Below are 15349 nucleotides of genomic sequence, written 5' to 3'. Positions count from 1 at the left end.
TCAAGAGAGAAAAACATCTTATCACACTCTCCAATCTCAAGAATGAGCATGATATTTCTCTTTTTGTTGTCGCCTCATATCTTCTTGTGATAGATGGAGATTCGGCCTTGACACAGTCGGTGATGATACTGAGGCATTTCGTATCTGCTGTTTAGTTTGAGAGTATTCCTTCTGTCGTTTCTTTTTTCTGTATTTTTTTCCAAGCTGGAGAAAAACACCTAAGTTGGAAATTTGGAGTCACTGTGTGAAGCCCTCCTCCTCATCAAGGGAGAAAATGCCCTCTTGAAGACAGTATTTCAGAAATGGTTTAGTCTGACGAAAGGCACTAGCGTAAGCAGAATTAACTTCTGGGTGCTGTCAGTTACACGCTGTTTGATTTGGCACACTTCCACAAGTGCGGAAAGAATAAAAAAAACCCGGAGTCGCACCTCTCCGACAGGTAGCGAGCGCTCGGCGGAGTTATTCTCGTCCGACGGCGTTCCCCCCCCCCCCGCCTGTTCCTGACAGGTTCTGCTTTCGACCGCGGTCGCTCCAAATTGGTCGACTCCGGCTCTGACATTTCCAGAGATGACATCTTCTTCTTTTTGTGGTTTCCCGCTCTATTAGGCTGGCGGTGGCTGCAGGAGGAGATAAATCCCCGGGTGTCTGCGGGAAGGGAATTCAGTTGAGAGGTAAATTAGAAGTGTGAAAACTGCCCCCCACCCACAAAAGAAAAAACACAACACAGGCACTGTCTCCCTCAGTTAGGGCAATTTTACACAACAGCACTTCAAGTTAAGGCCATGTTTTTGTTTAATGAAGTTGACAAAATGTGTCTGTAAAGATTCGTATTCTCCCGTTTCTATGGAGACAGAGTTAGAATATTTTCAAAAAGTTGCGTTTTAAGTGGCTCCGAATGCTCAGATTTCGGAAATGCGTCATTACGGTCAGTATTTTCCCAGATAATGCTTTATTTAAAGGAGCAAATTACATTATATGACATTAATCAGGAATTAGACTAGATAGGAAGTAGGAAAGCTGATATGGGGGTTTAAAAGCATGTTTTAGACGTCACAGTACAATCTGAGTGGGATGAGAAACACAATGTTCATGTACCTTTTGACCATGCTGAAGTTATTTCAGTGGGAGAATACAGTGTAGCAACCACGTCTCAGTGAAGTCTTGTGATCATCCTGCAAGGAAAACAATAAATCTTTGTGCGTTCAGGCTCCTCCGAAGGACGAGGAATGACCTAACAAGGCAAAGTTTCCCCCCCGCTGAAGCTCCGCCGCCAACTCAACCACCAAAATGGCAATGAAGGAAGAGGACTTTGAAGTACGACTGCTCTTAAATTGACCATACTTGTGGCATTTTGGTGGAGTAATGGATTTGTACCTCTTCATTGAGTCTCATTTTGTTGATCTTTGTGGCACCACTTTCAGGTTTTTTCCATTTTCTACCTGTCCAATTCAGAATGTTTGCCAAAAGGCAATAAAAGAGTCACACACGGCAACAGGACGGAGGCGCAAATCAGGCGAACTCAGTCGTGTTTACTCTCCCTCACCAGATAAGCGTGAGATTGTTGTCGGGGTCAGGACGACAATAGAAACCCCCCTTATGAGGCATTTGAATGCTAATTTATTTGCTCGGAAAGACACTGTTTGCCCTTCTCCGGTTTTTTCCTTTGGTCAATTGGTGCTCAACTCCCGTCGAACGGCGACAGTCCTAAGAGTGAGCCACCCCCCCCCCCCCCCCCCCCCCCCCTCCGCCCAGTTGGTTTGATCATTAAACATTTTTTAAAACGCTCCTCCGCCGCTCTTGGTCCAAAGTTCAGGACGGTGCGAGTCTGACAAGGGCAGCCGGTGAAACATTTACAATAGGCTTTCTGCAGGCCTGGAATGTCAGAACTGTCTTTGGTTTGGTTCTGAAAAGGCCTCCACCCGTGTGTTTCCCCTAATAACATTACTATTACCCCCTGTGCCGGCTACTACGTCCACATTCCAAAGGTCTCCAGCTCCCTACGCTGTTTACAGACAGTACAACATTGTTTGGGGCTAAACAAGAAGCCATACTGTACCACCGCGGACGTACAGGGCCACGTGGGGGACGGGCCACGTTTACATGACGGGGGTGCTTCCCTACGATGTTTTATCAAGCGGATCAATAGCCGCATGATCGGAGACGCCGCTTTTGTGATGTTCCGTTGTTTGTTGAGCTAACAGGGGCGAGCTTTTGTTATGCTAACGTCCGTCGAGTCGCCTTTACAATGAATGAAGCAACACATTGACCCTCAACACTACCACCTCCTTGTCCTCCATCAGGTAAAAACCCTGAGGGGAGCCACTCCGACTCAGCCGGTTTTGCCTTTTTATTGATGTATGAATGACTGTCTCGACGTGGGAGGCGAAGACTTAAACCTACTCGAGTCACAAATCCCGTGCAAACAGCGATCCTCAGGGTGCTTGAATTGAAGGAGCGGTCACGAGAGGTCTTGAACTTCAAAAGAAATGGAAGTGTGTCAATGGCGTGTGGAGGAAATGGCTTTCATTTGGCTTTCTCTCATCTTTCTCTTTTTTTCTCCATCTCTTACATCACCGTCCTCTTTCTTCCCGGATCTTAATACGATCGGAGCAGAATTGGGTTCAGTGTACTCTGATTGATCTCGCCTCGCGTTAATTTCTCATGTTTCTCTCTCCTTCTCCTCCTCTTCCTCCTCTTCCTCCCTGCATAGTGGAGCGACTACAAACAGCCAGGAGTTTACTACAAACACACCGAGCCCCCCCGCCCCTCCCCCCTCCCCACCCTCCACCACCAAGGACAGTCTTACCTCCTCCCTGCCGGTTGGAACCAACAGGAAGTGCACTTCACGGGGAAGGGCATCGGGGTCACGGGTGTCATTTCAGACATGTCCAGCCTCCTAACAATAGTCTGGAAGTCTTTGGTCTTAATTTACGACCGGGAGGTCACTTTGCTCAAGGACACATTGTGCAGAATCTGCTCAACCGTTGGGTTTTGTGTCAATTAAACATGCGTTTCCTGCCACCTTGGCCACAGTTTAGGTGACAAAAAGAGTCGTTTTCTGTAAATCATTGACATATTTTGATTCCGTTGGGGAACGTTTCTCAAACAATGTGTCAGACTTTCTCAATCGGCTGCGAGGCGGGTTTGTTTCGGGCACGTTGACCCCAGACGGCGAGGCAAAGCTCGCAGCTCGCTGGATTACTCCCTTCTACATTCCACATGTTATCTCTACTAACAGCTACACTTTTCTACCAACTCCTCCCCCCCGCCTCCTTCTTTTCTGCTCAGTCACAAGAAAAGCGTCATCAGCGGCGTTCGATGAGATAACAGCTGTTGTTTTTTTTCTCTTCTTTTAAAGACGTCTAAACTGTGGAACCGTATTGAAGACGAGGAGAGAGAGAGAGAGGGGAACTAAGAGAGCGAGAGAGAAAGGAAACGCAGAGAACTGAACAGGGAAGTTAAGCAAGACTGGGCCCTCCCTCTCAGCCGGTGCTCCTTCACGCTGTAACCTCCCCCCCCCCACCCTCCACTTTAACTTTACTACTCACCTGTCCAGTTTCAACCCCCCCACCTCCCCCCTGAAACTCCTCCCCCTGCTCCCCCGAGCAGCAGCAGGTAGGCCCACAGCCTCTATAAAGGTATGTCAATGTGAGACGGGCCGTCTTCTCTTCTCTGGGGGAGTGTGGAGGACAGAGGAAGTCACCAGGCTGAGAGAGAGAGAGAGAGAGCGAGAGAGAGAGAGAGAGAGAGGCGGAGTAGTTTCAATTTAAAAAGACAATTGGATTGACTGATCCCAGACTTGCAGTGCGACCATGGGGCTGGGAGTAAGTATTGGAACTTTTTTTCTCTTTCTTTCTTGTCACATGCTTTGGCCTGGTTTCCTAAGAGCGTTAAGCCGAGGCTGTTTATGTTCTTTCATTTCTTGAGCTCAAGCATTGGTCACAAGTTACCGGTTTAAAGCAAAAGAGCTTTGTGAATTTCCTGAAAACGCTATTCTACCTTCCGTGTGAGCATTTAAAAAAAGTTATATTCTTTTTTTTCTTTTTTTTTATCTTTCTTACAATGATTAACGGGAGTGTCGTTATTTGAACAGTGAGGTTCCGTCGAGTCAGAATGAGGAAACCCGCCGAGCGGGGCTCCTCGCACGTGTCCGCGCTCACTTTCCTGTCTCGCTTTCTCCAACCCAGAGAGGGAAAGATGACTACAAGCTGGCGGCCACCTCGGACGGCGGCGACAAGAAAGGCAAGAAGGGGAAGGGCGAGAAGGACATGGACGACCTGAAGAAAGAAGTGGACCTGGTGAGTACGCCGAAAAACCCCGGTCCCGTCGGTGACCGTCTTGTTTTGACCTCATGGCCTTGCTCACATGAGATGTGGCCGTCTTACCCCATATTTCGTGAAGATTACTGCTTCCACCGCCGTCACATGTTATTAAGGAGCCGCACGGCTGTAATTACCTGCAAAGCCATGCTTATCTAGATTGGGTTCCAGCGCACAAGTGTCGGGCGTTTCACTCTGGTGTCATCGGAAAAAGAAAGAAAACACATGTCGATTCTCCTTCTTACGTATAGAAATCTGCTTCCTTTTGCACTCCGATCGTTTCCCGTTAAGTTTTGAAGTTTTGTGTAGATAAACTAATTTCCACTGGTGTCAGCTGTTTTGTTTTTTTCTGCTGAGGTCATTTCCCAAGGTCAGCGAGGCTCCTGTTCTGAGCTCAACGCCAAATAACTGAGCACGATGATGGATTCGGTTGGGGAAGCATAAGTTTAATCAACCCTCTTGATGATATACGCTGAAAGAATTTCCAAAACTTTTCCTTTGCTCGTCTTTGGAAATCATAAAAAGTCCTTGACAAGGTCAAGACAACTTATAAAAACTTCAATCTAACAAGTTTTAGTGAAAAAAATCCAAGAATTTGCACAAATGTTGGGCTGATTGTGGATTATTTTACATAATGAAGGATTTATATGACTTTCAGAAGGTCAAACTGCATCTTATTAACGCGACGGTTCAATGCCAGTTAATTAATACTCCAACCGCGGCGAGTTTCTTTGAAATCTTGGAGAAAATCTCTATCTAAAGTCATCAGGCAGGTCATTAGGTAATAAAAATTTCACCTCGGTGACACATTAATGATTATTGTCCTTTGTACATCTTAACTGGGATTCAAAGTCCAACGCTGAAGGACGTCTCAATGCCATAGCAACCATATCGCCGGTCTGTTTTACCGCAATTAAAGGCCGCCGTCGGGCGTAATGCGGCGCGGAAAGGTCAACACCCGTCTTCATGGACTCTTTCCGTGATGTAAAAGTTGGACGGGCTTTGAAATCATCATATTTTCATAGTTAAATAATAATCAGAAGGTGAAACAGTAGTAAAAGTGGCGGCAGACCTATGTGGAGCCAGTGTGTTAATGATTATATTGCAGTTTAACCGAGACATCAAAGTTCAGTTTGAGACGATGACGAAGGTTCCCGCAGCAGACTGAGTCCAATTTAATGAATGAATTTACACATTTTTTTAAGTGAAAACATAAAACGTTACCTTTTATGAGTCCATTTATACTCCGTCGTCATGGAAACGGCTGGAAAAATGCAACACTCGGGATCCGTCTTCATGTAGACAGTGGAAACCCGGCGTGAAGAGAACTCCTGTCTAACAGCAGGAGCTGGGAACATGTGACGGCGCGTCATGCATGCCACGTTTGGCACGGTCCACTCCAGCAGTCGCAAATCTGCGCCGTTACGCTGACGATTCCATTATGTGGGTGTCGGTTGGAGCCACAGTCACATTAATGTCACGAAAAACCCCCGATAAGTGGAATCCTGTGAATTGAACCGTTGCTGCTTTCACACCATTATAACAATTCCAAACATTAGCTTTCGCCATTCAGACGTTGCACAATCCTTTATTGTACCCAGCACAAAAAAAAGAGTCTGTTCTCGCCAGTGTGGGCATCTTTACACGCGATGTGTCACACTCTCGCGTCCAGCACGAGGATGCATAATTGAAGAAAAAAAAAGTGGGAGTCAGATATTGTTTGCGGATCGGTGAAATTGCACTAGAAGAACCAGTCACTCGGTGTGGGCGATATTAAAAAGAAAAACAGCGTAGGCCCGTGGATTTGTCAGCTTTTATGTTTTGGAGCACCTCTGTTTACATTTTCCTGTCATCTGGATGCAGAAATTCACCAAAAACACCTTCTGCTTTTTTTTTTTTTGCAAACAAGCCCTGATATCGAATGGATGTGAATTCTCAGACATGTAATCTCAATCAGATGCAGAATTCCACCTTGTCATCTTTACGTTCTCTCGCTGGAGGACATTAATTCAATCCCCAGGGGAGATAATATCACTTTTGAAAGGATTTCAGCTTGTTTTTTACACAATCTCTACCTTTCTTTCTCCACAGGATGATCACAAGTTAACCTTGGATGAACTTCACAGGAAATATGGAACCGACCTGTCAAGGGTGAGCACTACTACCACCAGTGTGTGTGTGTTTGCATGTGTGGGTGTGTTGTCTTTACTCACAGGGGAGTGCGAGTCTCTCCATGTGACGCCAACTTTGGGAAACCGGCCACGGAGGCAGATAAGCCCACGAACGAGAAGGGGGGGGGATCGTACAGTACAAAGCCTGGAGGGTTAAAAGCTGCACACGAGCGGGGATGCACTTTGCAGCGAGGAGATTATTCGTGCATTAAAGTGAACAATCCCAGAGCAGAACAACACAGATGCTTCTGATTTGGATGCATGTGAAACTTTTAAAAGGGTCAGATTTCAAAGAGGAGCGGTTGCAAATATTATTAGCATTTGTGTGCAAACACCTGCTTCATTTGTGATGAGTTTTCTTTGTTTTTCATACTTAAAACCATTAAAAATTTAAATTTTTTTGCCATAAATTATGCTTCTTTTAATGTAGCCTGTGAGCCCTTGAAATGAAGTAAATAATTTAAAAACAAGTATAATACATGCAAAAGCCTGATTTGGTTAAAAAAATCTCAACAAAACTTAAAAGACATGCACTTCCAGCTATTTCTTGAATGTACTTAAATACTTCATGCTCACAGGCTTGTCAAAGGGCTCAAATGACATTTACTCGACAATAAAATGTTGTGTAAATTAGATGAATCGGTTACATATGAGGTTTGATAAGAGATTAAATCAGCTCCAAGTTGTTTTAAAACTCAGATTGTGTGGATCTTGGGCCAGCTGGATCAACGGTTACGCAGTTTTGTTGCTGTGTTTTGTATAAGCGAGGCCAGAGAATGTACAGTTTGCCCCTTTTGGCCTTCATAAAACTCCGCACACACACTGAATCTCATTACACAACTCATTGCAACCCACACAGCAGCCAAATGCTTGACTGATGCTGATTATCTGCTGAAATCTGATCTGTCTAAGTTTGCCCCAAAACAAAGGCTTTATACATTCACACAGGAACACTGGTCTTATTGACCTGAGCAAAAGTAGAAGCAGGAGTAAAAAAAAAAAAGTAGAAATACAGGGTGTTAAATTTAGGTATTCCCCTTAAAAGAACTCCAGTTCCACTTTCCATGCACTGCAGAAAAATCTGATCTTAAAATCAAGATACACGCACTTTCAAAAGTTGTATTTTCTTCTGTCAAATTGAACCGTATGAGAGAAAAGAAGAGGCTGTAATTGTAGGATTACTAAAAATCCTTCTTCCTGTGCTGGTGGTTTCCTTTAATCCACCTAATAGCAGTGTACCCGTTTACTAAATGAAACTGTTTATCCAGTGTGGAGACATTTGTAGAGAGCAGGTATGAAGCTGGTTTGTCTTTGTTTACACAGACCTTCATCGTCGGCGTACGTGGTGATTTATTGTTCAGGAACTCCCGTGAATGTGCACAGCTGAGCACGTTTCTTTTTGTCTTTTGTGTTTGTTTTTAGGGTCTTTCCGCCTCCAGGGCAAAAGAGATCCTGGCCAGAGACGGCCCCAACGCCCTCACACCTCCCCCGACGACGCCCGAATGGGTCAAGTTCTGCAAACAGGTGAAACTCGCAGCGACGCGCTCAATGCAAAAAAACACTGTTTTTGAATAGTCAAATTTCAAAAATGCAAACCTGAAGATTCTCTGTAAGCTTGAAACTTGTTGATCTTGCTTCCAGCTGTTTGGCGGTTTCTCCATGCTGCTGTGGATCGGCGCCATCCTCTGCTTCTTGGCTTACGGTATCCAGGCTGCCTACGAAGACGAACCCGCAAATGATAACGTAAGGGAGCTCGTGGCACGCCAGACCTTGTTTTCAAGGGAAAATGTCAAAATCGAGTGAAAACAAATACCTTTCGTCCTGTAGTTGTACCTGGGCGTTGTGCTTTCTGCTGTCGTCATCATCACTGGCTGCTTCTCCTACTACCAAGAAGCCAAGAGCTCCAAGATCATGGACTCCTTCAAGAACCTCGTCCCGCAGGTGAGATCTCCAAACCCTGAATGGTCCACTCTCTGCAGAAACTCCATGTCGAGGTCATTATATGTTGAAACTGTGAGAAACACCAGAACGTGTTGCACAATGTTAAGGAGTATCTTTCGGCACAGTTCTCCATTTGTCATCTGACCTCTTGAACCCAAAAAGTTTCTCATAAAGCAAACTGGTGTCTTACATGTCATAGCAAGCCCTGGTCATCCGCGACGGCGAGAAGAAGAGCATCAACGCCGAGGAGGTGGTGGTTGGAGATTTGGTGGAGGTGAAAGGAGGTGACAGGATCCCCGCTGATCTGAGAATCATCTCTGCTCACGGCTGCAAGGTCTGGTCCTTGAAGAGTTCACTTTTTAATAATATCCAAGTTTGGTTTTAAAGTGTGTTTTTTCTCAGCGTTTGCTCAAACATTACACAATCACAATGGCGCAGTTAGAGTTTCTCAATCTTTTAGTTTGATGTTGCTTTTTTTTCCTCTCTCAGGTGGACAACTCCTCCCTGACTGGTGAATCCGAGCCCCAGACTCGAACTCCCGACTTCTCCAATGACAACCCTCTGGAGACCAGGAACATTGTTTTCTTCTCCACCAACTGTGTTGAAGGTACCAAACAACTCGTGATGAAAACAGATGAGAAACTATGCTAGGAATTTTGTGTTTGGGAGATCCATTCTTTTGTTTTTTGGGAAGATGTTTGATACAGTTGGAAAACCACAATGAGTCAGAGGTCAAGACAACAGTAAACAGAAACAGTGAAGGAAATATGTTTTACCAAACATGTAGTCTAAACTGTTCATTTACCCACAAAATGTCTCTTCTAAATCCAGGTACTGCCAAAGGAATCGTCATCAACACTGGAGACCGCACCGTCATGGGTCGTATCGCCACCCTGGCTTCCAGCCTGGAGGGCGGTAAAACTCCCATCGCCAAGGAAATCGAACATTTCATCCACATCATCACCGGAGTGGCCGTCTTCTTGGGTGTTTCTTTCTTCATCCTCTCCCTCATCCTCGGGTACGGATGGCTGGAGGCTGTCATCTTCCTCATCGGTATCATCGTCGCCAACGTGCCTGAAGGTCTCCTGGCTACTGTCACTGTGAGTCCTGGTTTTTGACATGAAATCCAATCCAGGTTCCAGAAATGGTGCCATGTGTTGACACTCTCCATGTCTCCAGGTGTGTCTGACCCTGACCGCTAAGCGTATGGCCAAGAAGAACTGCCTGGTGAAGAACCTGGAGGCCGTGGAGACCCTGGGCTCCACCTCCACCATCTGCTCAGACAAGACCGGCACCCTGACCCAGAACAGGATGACCGTGGCTCACATGTGGTTCGACAACCAGATCCACGAGGCCGACACCACCGAGAATCAGAGCGGGACCTCCTTCGACAGGAGCTCGGCCACGTGGGCCGGCCTGGCCAGGATCGCCGGGCTCTGCAACCGCGCCGTCTTCTTGGCCGAGCAAAACAACGTCCCCATTCTGAAGGTGAAACCAGTTTTAACAAAGCACCAACCGTTTTGCTCTAGTTAATCCTTTATAAAGACTTTTAATAATTAATCACTCGAAAACCATATCAGTAACATTATCCATTTGGTGTTCCCCCTCTCTGGGTGTAAACAAACACACAGCTAATTACTCTGTGGGATCTTTTGTGCCCACGAAAACAGTTGAATTCGATACTGGACATAAATTAATCATGAGGAACAGTGACTGAGGCATTTTGGGATCCAAGAGACTCCAAAAGCAGCCAAACTGTACTGTAAATCTTTATAAAAAGCACTCAACTTAATTGAAGGCAACCTCAGAAATATATGGCTGCAGCTATTGCAAAAGCTTGACAGAGCCATTGATTTGTCATATAAACGGAGAACTCTCTAGTGGATTACTTTATCAATAAGGAATGTGGGGAATTAAATGTGTTACTAAAGTATTCTAGTGCAGGATAATATAAAAACACTTTTTTACATGCATGATTTCACTTTCATTAATCCAGCTGTGTATTGTTCCTTGAAATCCACAGAGAGACGTGGCGGGTGATGCATCGGAAGCTGCCTTACTGAAGTGTATTGAACTGTGCTGCGGGTCCGTTTCAGCCATCAGAGATCAATACCAGAAGATTGCAGAGATCCCGTTCAATTCCACCAACAAATACCAGGTAAATATCCAACGGAACACAGCTGGAGTCCATCCGTCCATCTCCATTAGCGATTCATCCAGCTCACGATGGGTGGAGGCACTACACACACATCCATAGCTTGGGGCAATTAAAATTAGCTTCCACACCACCCACGCATAGTGAGAACATGTGTCATTGTTTGGGAAGCTAAGTGTATTTGCAAAACGAGGACCTCTAGTGGCCAGGTCCGTACATGACTGACACAAATTTGATTAGGTACCTTTAAAGAAATCTGAAAAATCAACATTCAGACTCAATCTTTCTGTTTCCCCACAGCTCTCTATCCATAAGAACAACACTCCTGGAGAATCAAAGCACCTGCTGGTGATGAAAGGAGCCCCAGAGAGGATCTTGGACCGCTGCTCCTCCATCATGCTCGGGGGAAAAGAGCAGCCCCTGGATGAAGAGATGAAAGATGCTTTCCAGAATGCCTACGTTGAGCTGGGAGGACTTGGAGAGAGAGTACTGGGTACGACAGCTTCACGCTTGGATAATGAGTCACCCGATGGAGTTTCGGGGAATATTTGAGTTCCTGATGACCACGTTTTGTCTGTTTTCTTCAGGTTTCTGTCATTTCCACCTGCCCGACGACCAGTTCCCCGAGGGCTTTGCTTTTGACACTGACGAAGTGAACTTCCCCACTGAGAAGCTGTGTTTCATCGGTCTCATGTCCATGATTGACCCTCCTCGTGCCGCCGTGCCCGATGCCGTTGGCAAATGCAGGAGCGCCGGAATCAAAGTAGGAAAATGTTACCTTTTGAATGTTGGGAAACTGATCTCTCTCACTTCCTGTTACTAAGTCTTACCATTTCCCCTTTCAGGTTATCATGGTCACAGGTGATCATCCCATCACCGCCAAGGCTATTGCTAAAGGTGTGGGAATCATCTCTGAAGGCAACGAGACAGTTGAAGACATCGCCGCACGCCTAAATGTTCCAGTATCGGAGGTCAACCCAAGGTTAGTCGCCATCTTTCGCCTATTCAGACCAGCTTCTGAGCACAAGTATAAGACGTTTTCTCAAAATGCGGCTCTTAAGTGGCACAACTGTCAATCTGCCGTTTATCAGTGCTGATAAGTGCAGGATTAAATCACTGTTGGCTAACAAGGTTCCTCCAATCTACTTAGCCAAAAAAGCTTTTACCGTTAATTCACTGCAGACAAATAAATCTAGATGTGTGTCTGAGCCAGTGGACTCGCCAGTTCCTTCTCGGCAGGTTGAGTTTCAAATGTAGAAAATGTTGAGTCACCGTCTATTTTCCTAACTCTCATTTTTCCTTTCCAGGGATGCCAAGGCCTGCGTTGTCCACGGCGGCGAACTGAAAGACATGACGTCAGATCAACTTGACGATGTCCTGAAATACCACACTGAAATTGTGTTTGCCAGAACCTCTCCCCAGCAGAAGCTGATTATCGTGGAAGGTTGCCAGAGACAGGTCAGCAACTGAGTGAAATGGCAAAAAAAGTATTTGTTTCGCCTATCGGTTTAATGGGGACATCCTAAAGTTACTTCCTACTTTTGACAGGGAGCTATCGTGGCTGTGACTGGCGACGGTGTGAATGACTCTCCAGCTTTAAAGAAGGCCGACATTGGCGTCGCTATGGGTATCGCCGGATCCGACGTCTCCAAGCAGGCCGCCGACATGATCCTGCTGGACGACAACTTCGCCTCCATCGTTACCGGAGTAGAAGAAGGTAGAAATCAAAGTTTCATACCTCTAAATGCTGGATTCCCTCCTCCGGATACTGACATTGCTGTGTTTAGGCCGCCTGATCTTTGACAACCTGAAGAAGTCCATCGCCTACACCCTGACCAGTAACATCCCCGAGATCTCTCCCTTCCTGCTCTTCATCATCGCCAACATCCCCCTTCCCCTGGGAACCGTCACCATCCTCTGTATCGACCTGGGAACCGACATGGTGAGGATTCAGAGCTTTTTAAAACTGATTTCTTGGCCTTTTTAATCAACCTCTGTTGACGAGTGTGTTCTCTCCCAGGTCCCCGCCATCTCCCTGGCTTATGAAGCAGCTGAAAGCGACATCATGAAGAGGCAGCCCCGAAACCCCAAAACAGACAAACTCGTAAACGAGAGGCTCATCAGCATAGCCTACGGCCAGATCGGTAAGAAGATACTTCTCAGGAAACCAACATCACTGTGTGTGTAATGAAGCCTCTCTCAAGCGTTGCTGTTTTTTTCCTCTTGTCAGGCATGATGCAAGCCACAGCTGGCTTCTTCACATATTTTGTCATCCTGGCTGAAAATGGTTTCCTCCCCATGGACCTTTTGGGTCTTCGAATGCGTTGGGACAACAAATATGTAAATGACCTGGAAGACAGTTACGGACAGCAGTGGGTAAGTCCCAATCATGTGACTACATTAAGTCTAAACTACATCAAGACTTGCTAAGCACTTTTTTCTTTTTTTTTTATTCCGCAGACATACGAACGCAGAAAGATCGTAGAGTTCACCTGCCATACAGCTTTCTTCGCCAGTATCGTGATCGTGCAGTGGGCCGATCTGATCATCTGCAAGACCAGAAGGAACTCCATTCTCCAGCAAGGAATGAAGTATGTACACAATTAAACACATGGGATCTCGAGAGTATTCATATGAAGCGCTTTTCAGTGATTTGCCCAATGAAACAGTTGAAATCAGGTTTTTACCATCACAATCTGCCAATCTTATGCATTTTGTTAATTTTCCAGCGATGGAATGTCTGTGTAAGATTGTATTTTGAAACATTAACTCCAAACCCAAAAAATTCATTCATTTAAGGATCTAGAATTTGCAAGATCCCATTCACCCAAAAGTACTGGGCACACTCAAACAGGGATTATACAAGTGTGATGAGGGTGTAATTTGGTTGTTTGGTCCAATAAAAACAATTGATCTCAATTGGACTGAACTAGTAAAAAGATAGTCAGTGGGGCCTTATGGTCAATAACCCTGAGGTCAAGATTATTCAGTTTCATCATCAGAGTTTATTTAATAACCTTGACTTTTTTTTTTTGTAATGGAAATTTGTTCTTTTTCTTCCCTCAGGAATCGTATCCTCATCTTTGGACTCTTTGAGGAAACAGCTCTGGCTGCTTTCCTGTCATACTGCCCGGGCATGGATGTTGCCCTCAGAATGTTCCCTCTCAAGTGAGTGAAACACATTTTGGGATTCTTCCGCAGGGAAATAAGACCTCGGGTTTGTCACCAATCACAGTTCCCTTGTTATGATGTGGGGAGGAAATTTAGGTCAGTCTTCTGTAAGATGTGTTAAAAGGTGGCTACGATCCGGTGTCACTGATAATTTCCACATCAGAGGCAGATTGAAGAGCCAGACCGAGTTTACTAATGAGATTCTTTGCCCAGCAGAGATAAAATAGTCAGCGGTGAGGACACGTTAAGCTCATTAACTCAGGAGTTTCACATCCAGCACAAAACTCTTCCTCCCCTTGTTGTTCTGCATCTTCCTCCTCTGCTCCTCCTTTTCCTTTCTTCTCCACTCGCCTCTCATCTCTTCACTTCTTCTTCCTCTCTGCTTCTTCACCTTCATCGCCCGCCCACTCGCCTCTCTCTTCTTGGTGTCTGCTGATGTTTAACTAACTCTGGTTTCTCCTTCCCACCTATTTCTGTCTTGTTTTCTCTCTTATTTTCATCTTTGCTTCTGTTTACATCCGGATGCAGATTGCCGAGACAAATACAGCATCTGCTGTAAATTATGCAATCGTCTGCATAATGTTGTTGGCAGTTTTGAGGAATAATAGGACAAACTGATGATTTAAAATATAAATTTAGAGAGTGAAAAATCTAAAAATCCATGTTATTTTATAGATAATGGTACAAGGTTTATTCAAACAATCTACTGGTGCAGTTAAAAGCTTATATAAAACTGTCATTTGGATAAGTGGTGCCAAACATGCACCTTGCAATCTGTGTCAAAATTACAAACGATGACGTTCACTTTTTGAATCTATTGGTTTCAGCTTGGGGTTCCAGGGATAAACACTAATTTTTCATCAAGGACACAAATCTGCAGTGAAAGCTAGCTACTTAATGCTCGGGAAGTAGCATATAGCTCATCCATAAATTGTTGAAACAACCAAAATAAACAGAATTCCTGTTTTTGACTCAAGTTTGCAGCAAGATTATGTAGCATGCATTCAAATTATATCATCTGGCCCTCAGGATCTGAGGAGTCTTACAGGCAGAAAAAGTCCACTGCTTTCGTCATTTTTGCAGGTTAGAAATTCAAAAAGTTCCATCTTGTGAGCTGTTTTCAAAAAGATGCACACAGAGTTGCGTTTTCAGTGGCTCCAACCTGGTCGTCATGGAAACGGACTTTCAAAAACAGAAAGAAAACTTCATTTGAAAACATGAAGACTTTCGAACTTGTGTCCCGTATGCTGCTTTTGATTTCATTCAAATCGTAACTTTCATTGAGTTTTCTGAAGTTTCATCCAGTTGTGGCTCACCCTCTGCTTCTCTTTCCTTCCTCAGGCCGTGCTGGTGGTTCTGCGCCTTCCCCTACTCCCTCCTCATCTTCCTCTACGATGAAGCCAGAAGATATATTCTCAGACGCAACCCAGGCGGTAAGACCTCTTCCCATTCTTCAGTTTCGTGTAGATTCATTTCAGTGAAGGTATATCCAACTTTACGCTCGTGAGCGGTGCCCAGATGGCAGGGCCCCTTGGGGATTTTGCACCCTCAACCTGGAGCCATTGTTCATGCCTCGTTCCACCCACGGAGCT

At 45.2% G+C, this 15349-nt stretch overlaps 1 protein-coding gene across 2 annotated transcripts in view; it reads left to right on the top strand.

Moving 5' to 3' along the window:
- The first annotated feature begins 3653 nt into the window (after positions 1 to 3653).
- Positions 3654 to 15349, top strand: part of LOC115383962 (sodium/potassium-transporting ATPase subunit alpha-1) — a 36972-nt gene continuing 25276 nt past the window's right edge. Inside the window, exons 1-22 of one of the 2 annotated variants that reach the window (XM_030086193.1) lie at positions 3656 to 3824; positions 4188 to 4298; positions 6411 to 6470; positions 7913 to 8014; positions 8132 to 8233; positions 8318 to 8431; positions 8631 to 8765; positions 8921 to 9038; positions 9263 to 9531; positions 9611 to 9919; positions 10455 to 10589; positions 10887 to 11079; positions 11174 to 11349; positions 11432 to 11568; positions 11894 to 12044; positions 12135 to 12303; positions 12374 to 12528; positions 12607 to 12730; positions 12817 to 12962; positions 13047 to 13177; positions 13653 to 13754; positions 15099 to 15190. In XM_030086193.1, the coding sequence (XP_029942053.1) occupies positions 3813 to 3824; positions 4188 to 4298; positions 6411 to 6470; positions 7913 to 8014; positions 8132 to 8233; positions 8318 to 8431; positions 8631 to 8765; positions 8921 to 9038; positions 9263 to 9531; positions 9611 to 9919; positions 10455 to 10589; positions 10887 to 11079; positions 11174 to 11349; positions 11432 to 11568; positions 11894 to 12044; positions 12135 to 12303; positions 12374 to 12528; positions 12607 to 12730; positions 12817 to 12962; positions 13047 to 13177; positions 13653 to 13754; positions 15099 to 15190 (3043 nt within the window). In that variant the 5' untranslated portion in view covers positions 3656 to 3812. Of the gene's footprint in view, positions 3825 to 4187; positions 4299 to 6410; positions 6471 to 7912; positions 8015 to 8131; positions 8234 to 8317; positions 8432 to 8630; positions 8766 to 8920; positions 9039 to 9262; positions 9532 to 9610; positions 9920 to 10454; positions 10590 to 10886; positions 11080 to 11173; positions 11350 to 11431; positions 11569 to 11893; positions 12045 to 12134; positions 12304 to 12373; positions 12529 to 12606; positions 12731 to 12816; positions 12963 to 13046; positions 13178 to 13652; positions 13755 to 15098; positions 15191 to 15349 lie in introns of both variants that reach the window. The other variant, XM_030086192.1, reaches the window with a different exon arrangement.

This window comes from Salarias fasciatus (genome assembly GCF_902148845.1).
Source record: "Salarias fasciatus chromosome 23 unlocalized genomic scaffold, fSalaFa1.1 super_scaffold_20, whole genome shotgun sequence".
Classification (NCBI taxonomy): domain Eukaryota; kingdom Metazoa; phylum Chordata; class Actinopteri; order Blenniiformes; family Blenniidae; genus Salarias; species Salarias fasciatus.
The sequence above is the reverse complement of the archived record's forward strand: the minus strand, read 5'-3'. Positions and strand labels throughout refer to the sequence as shown.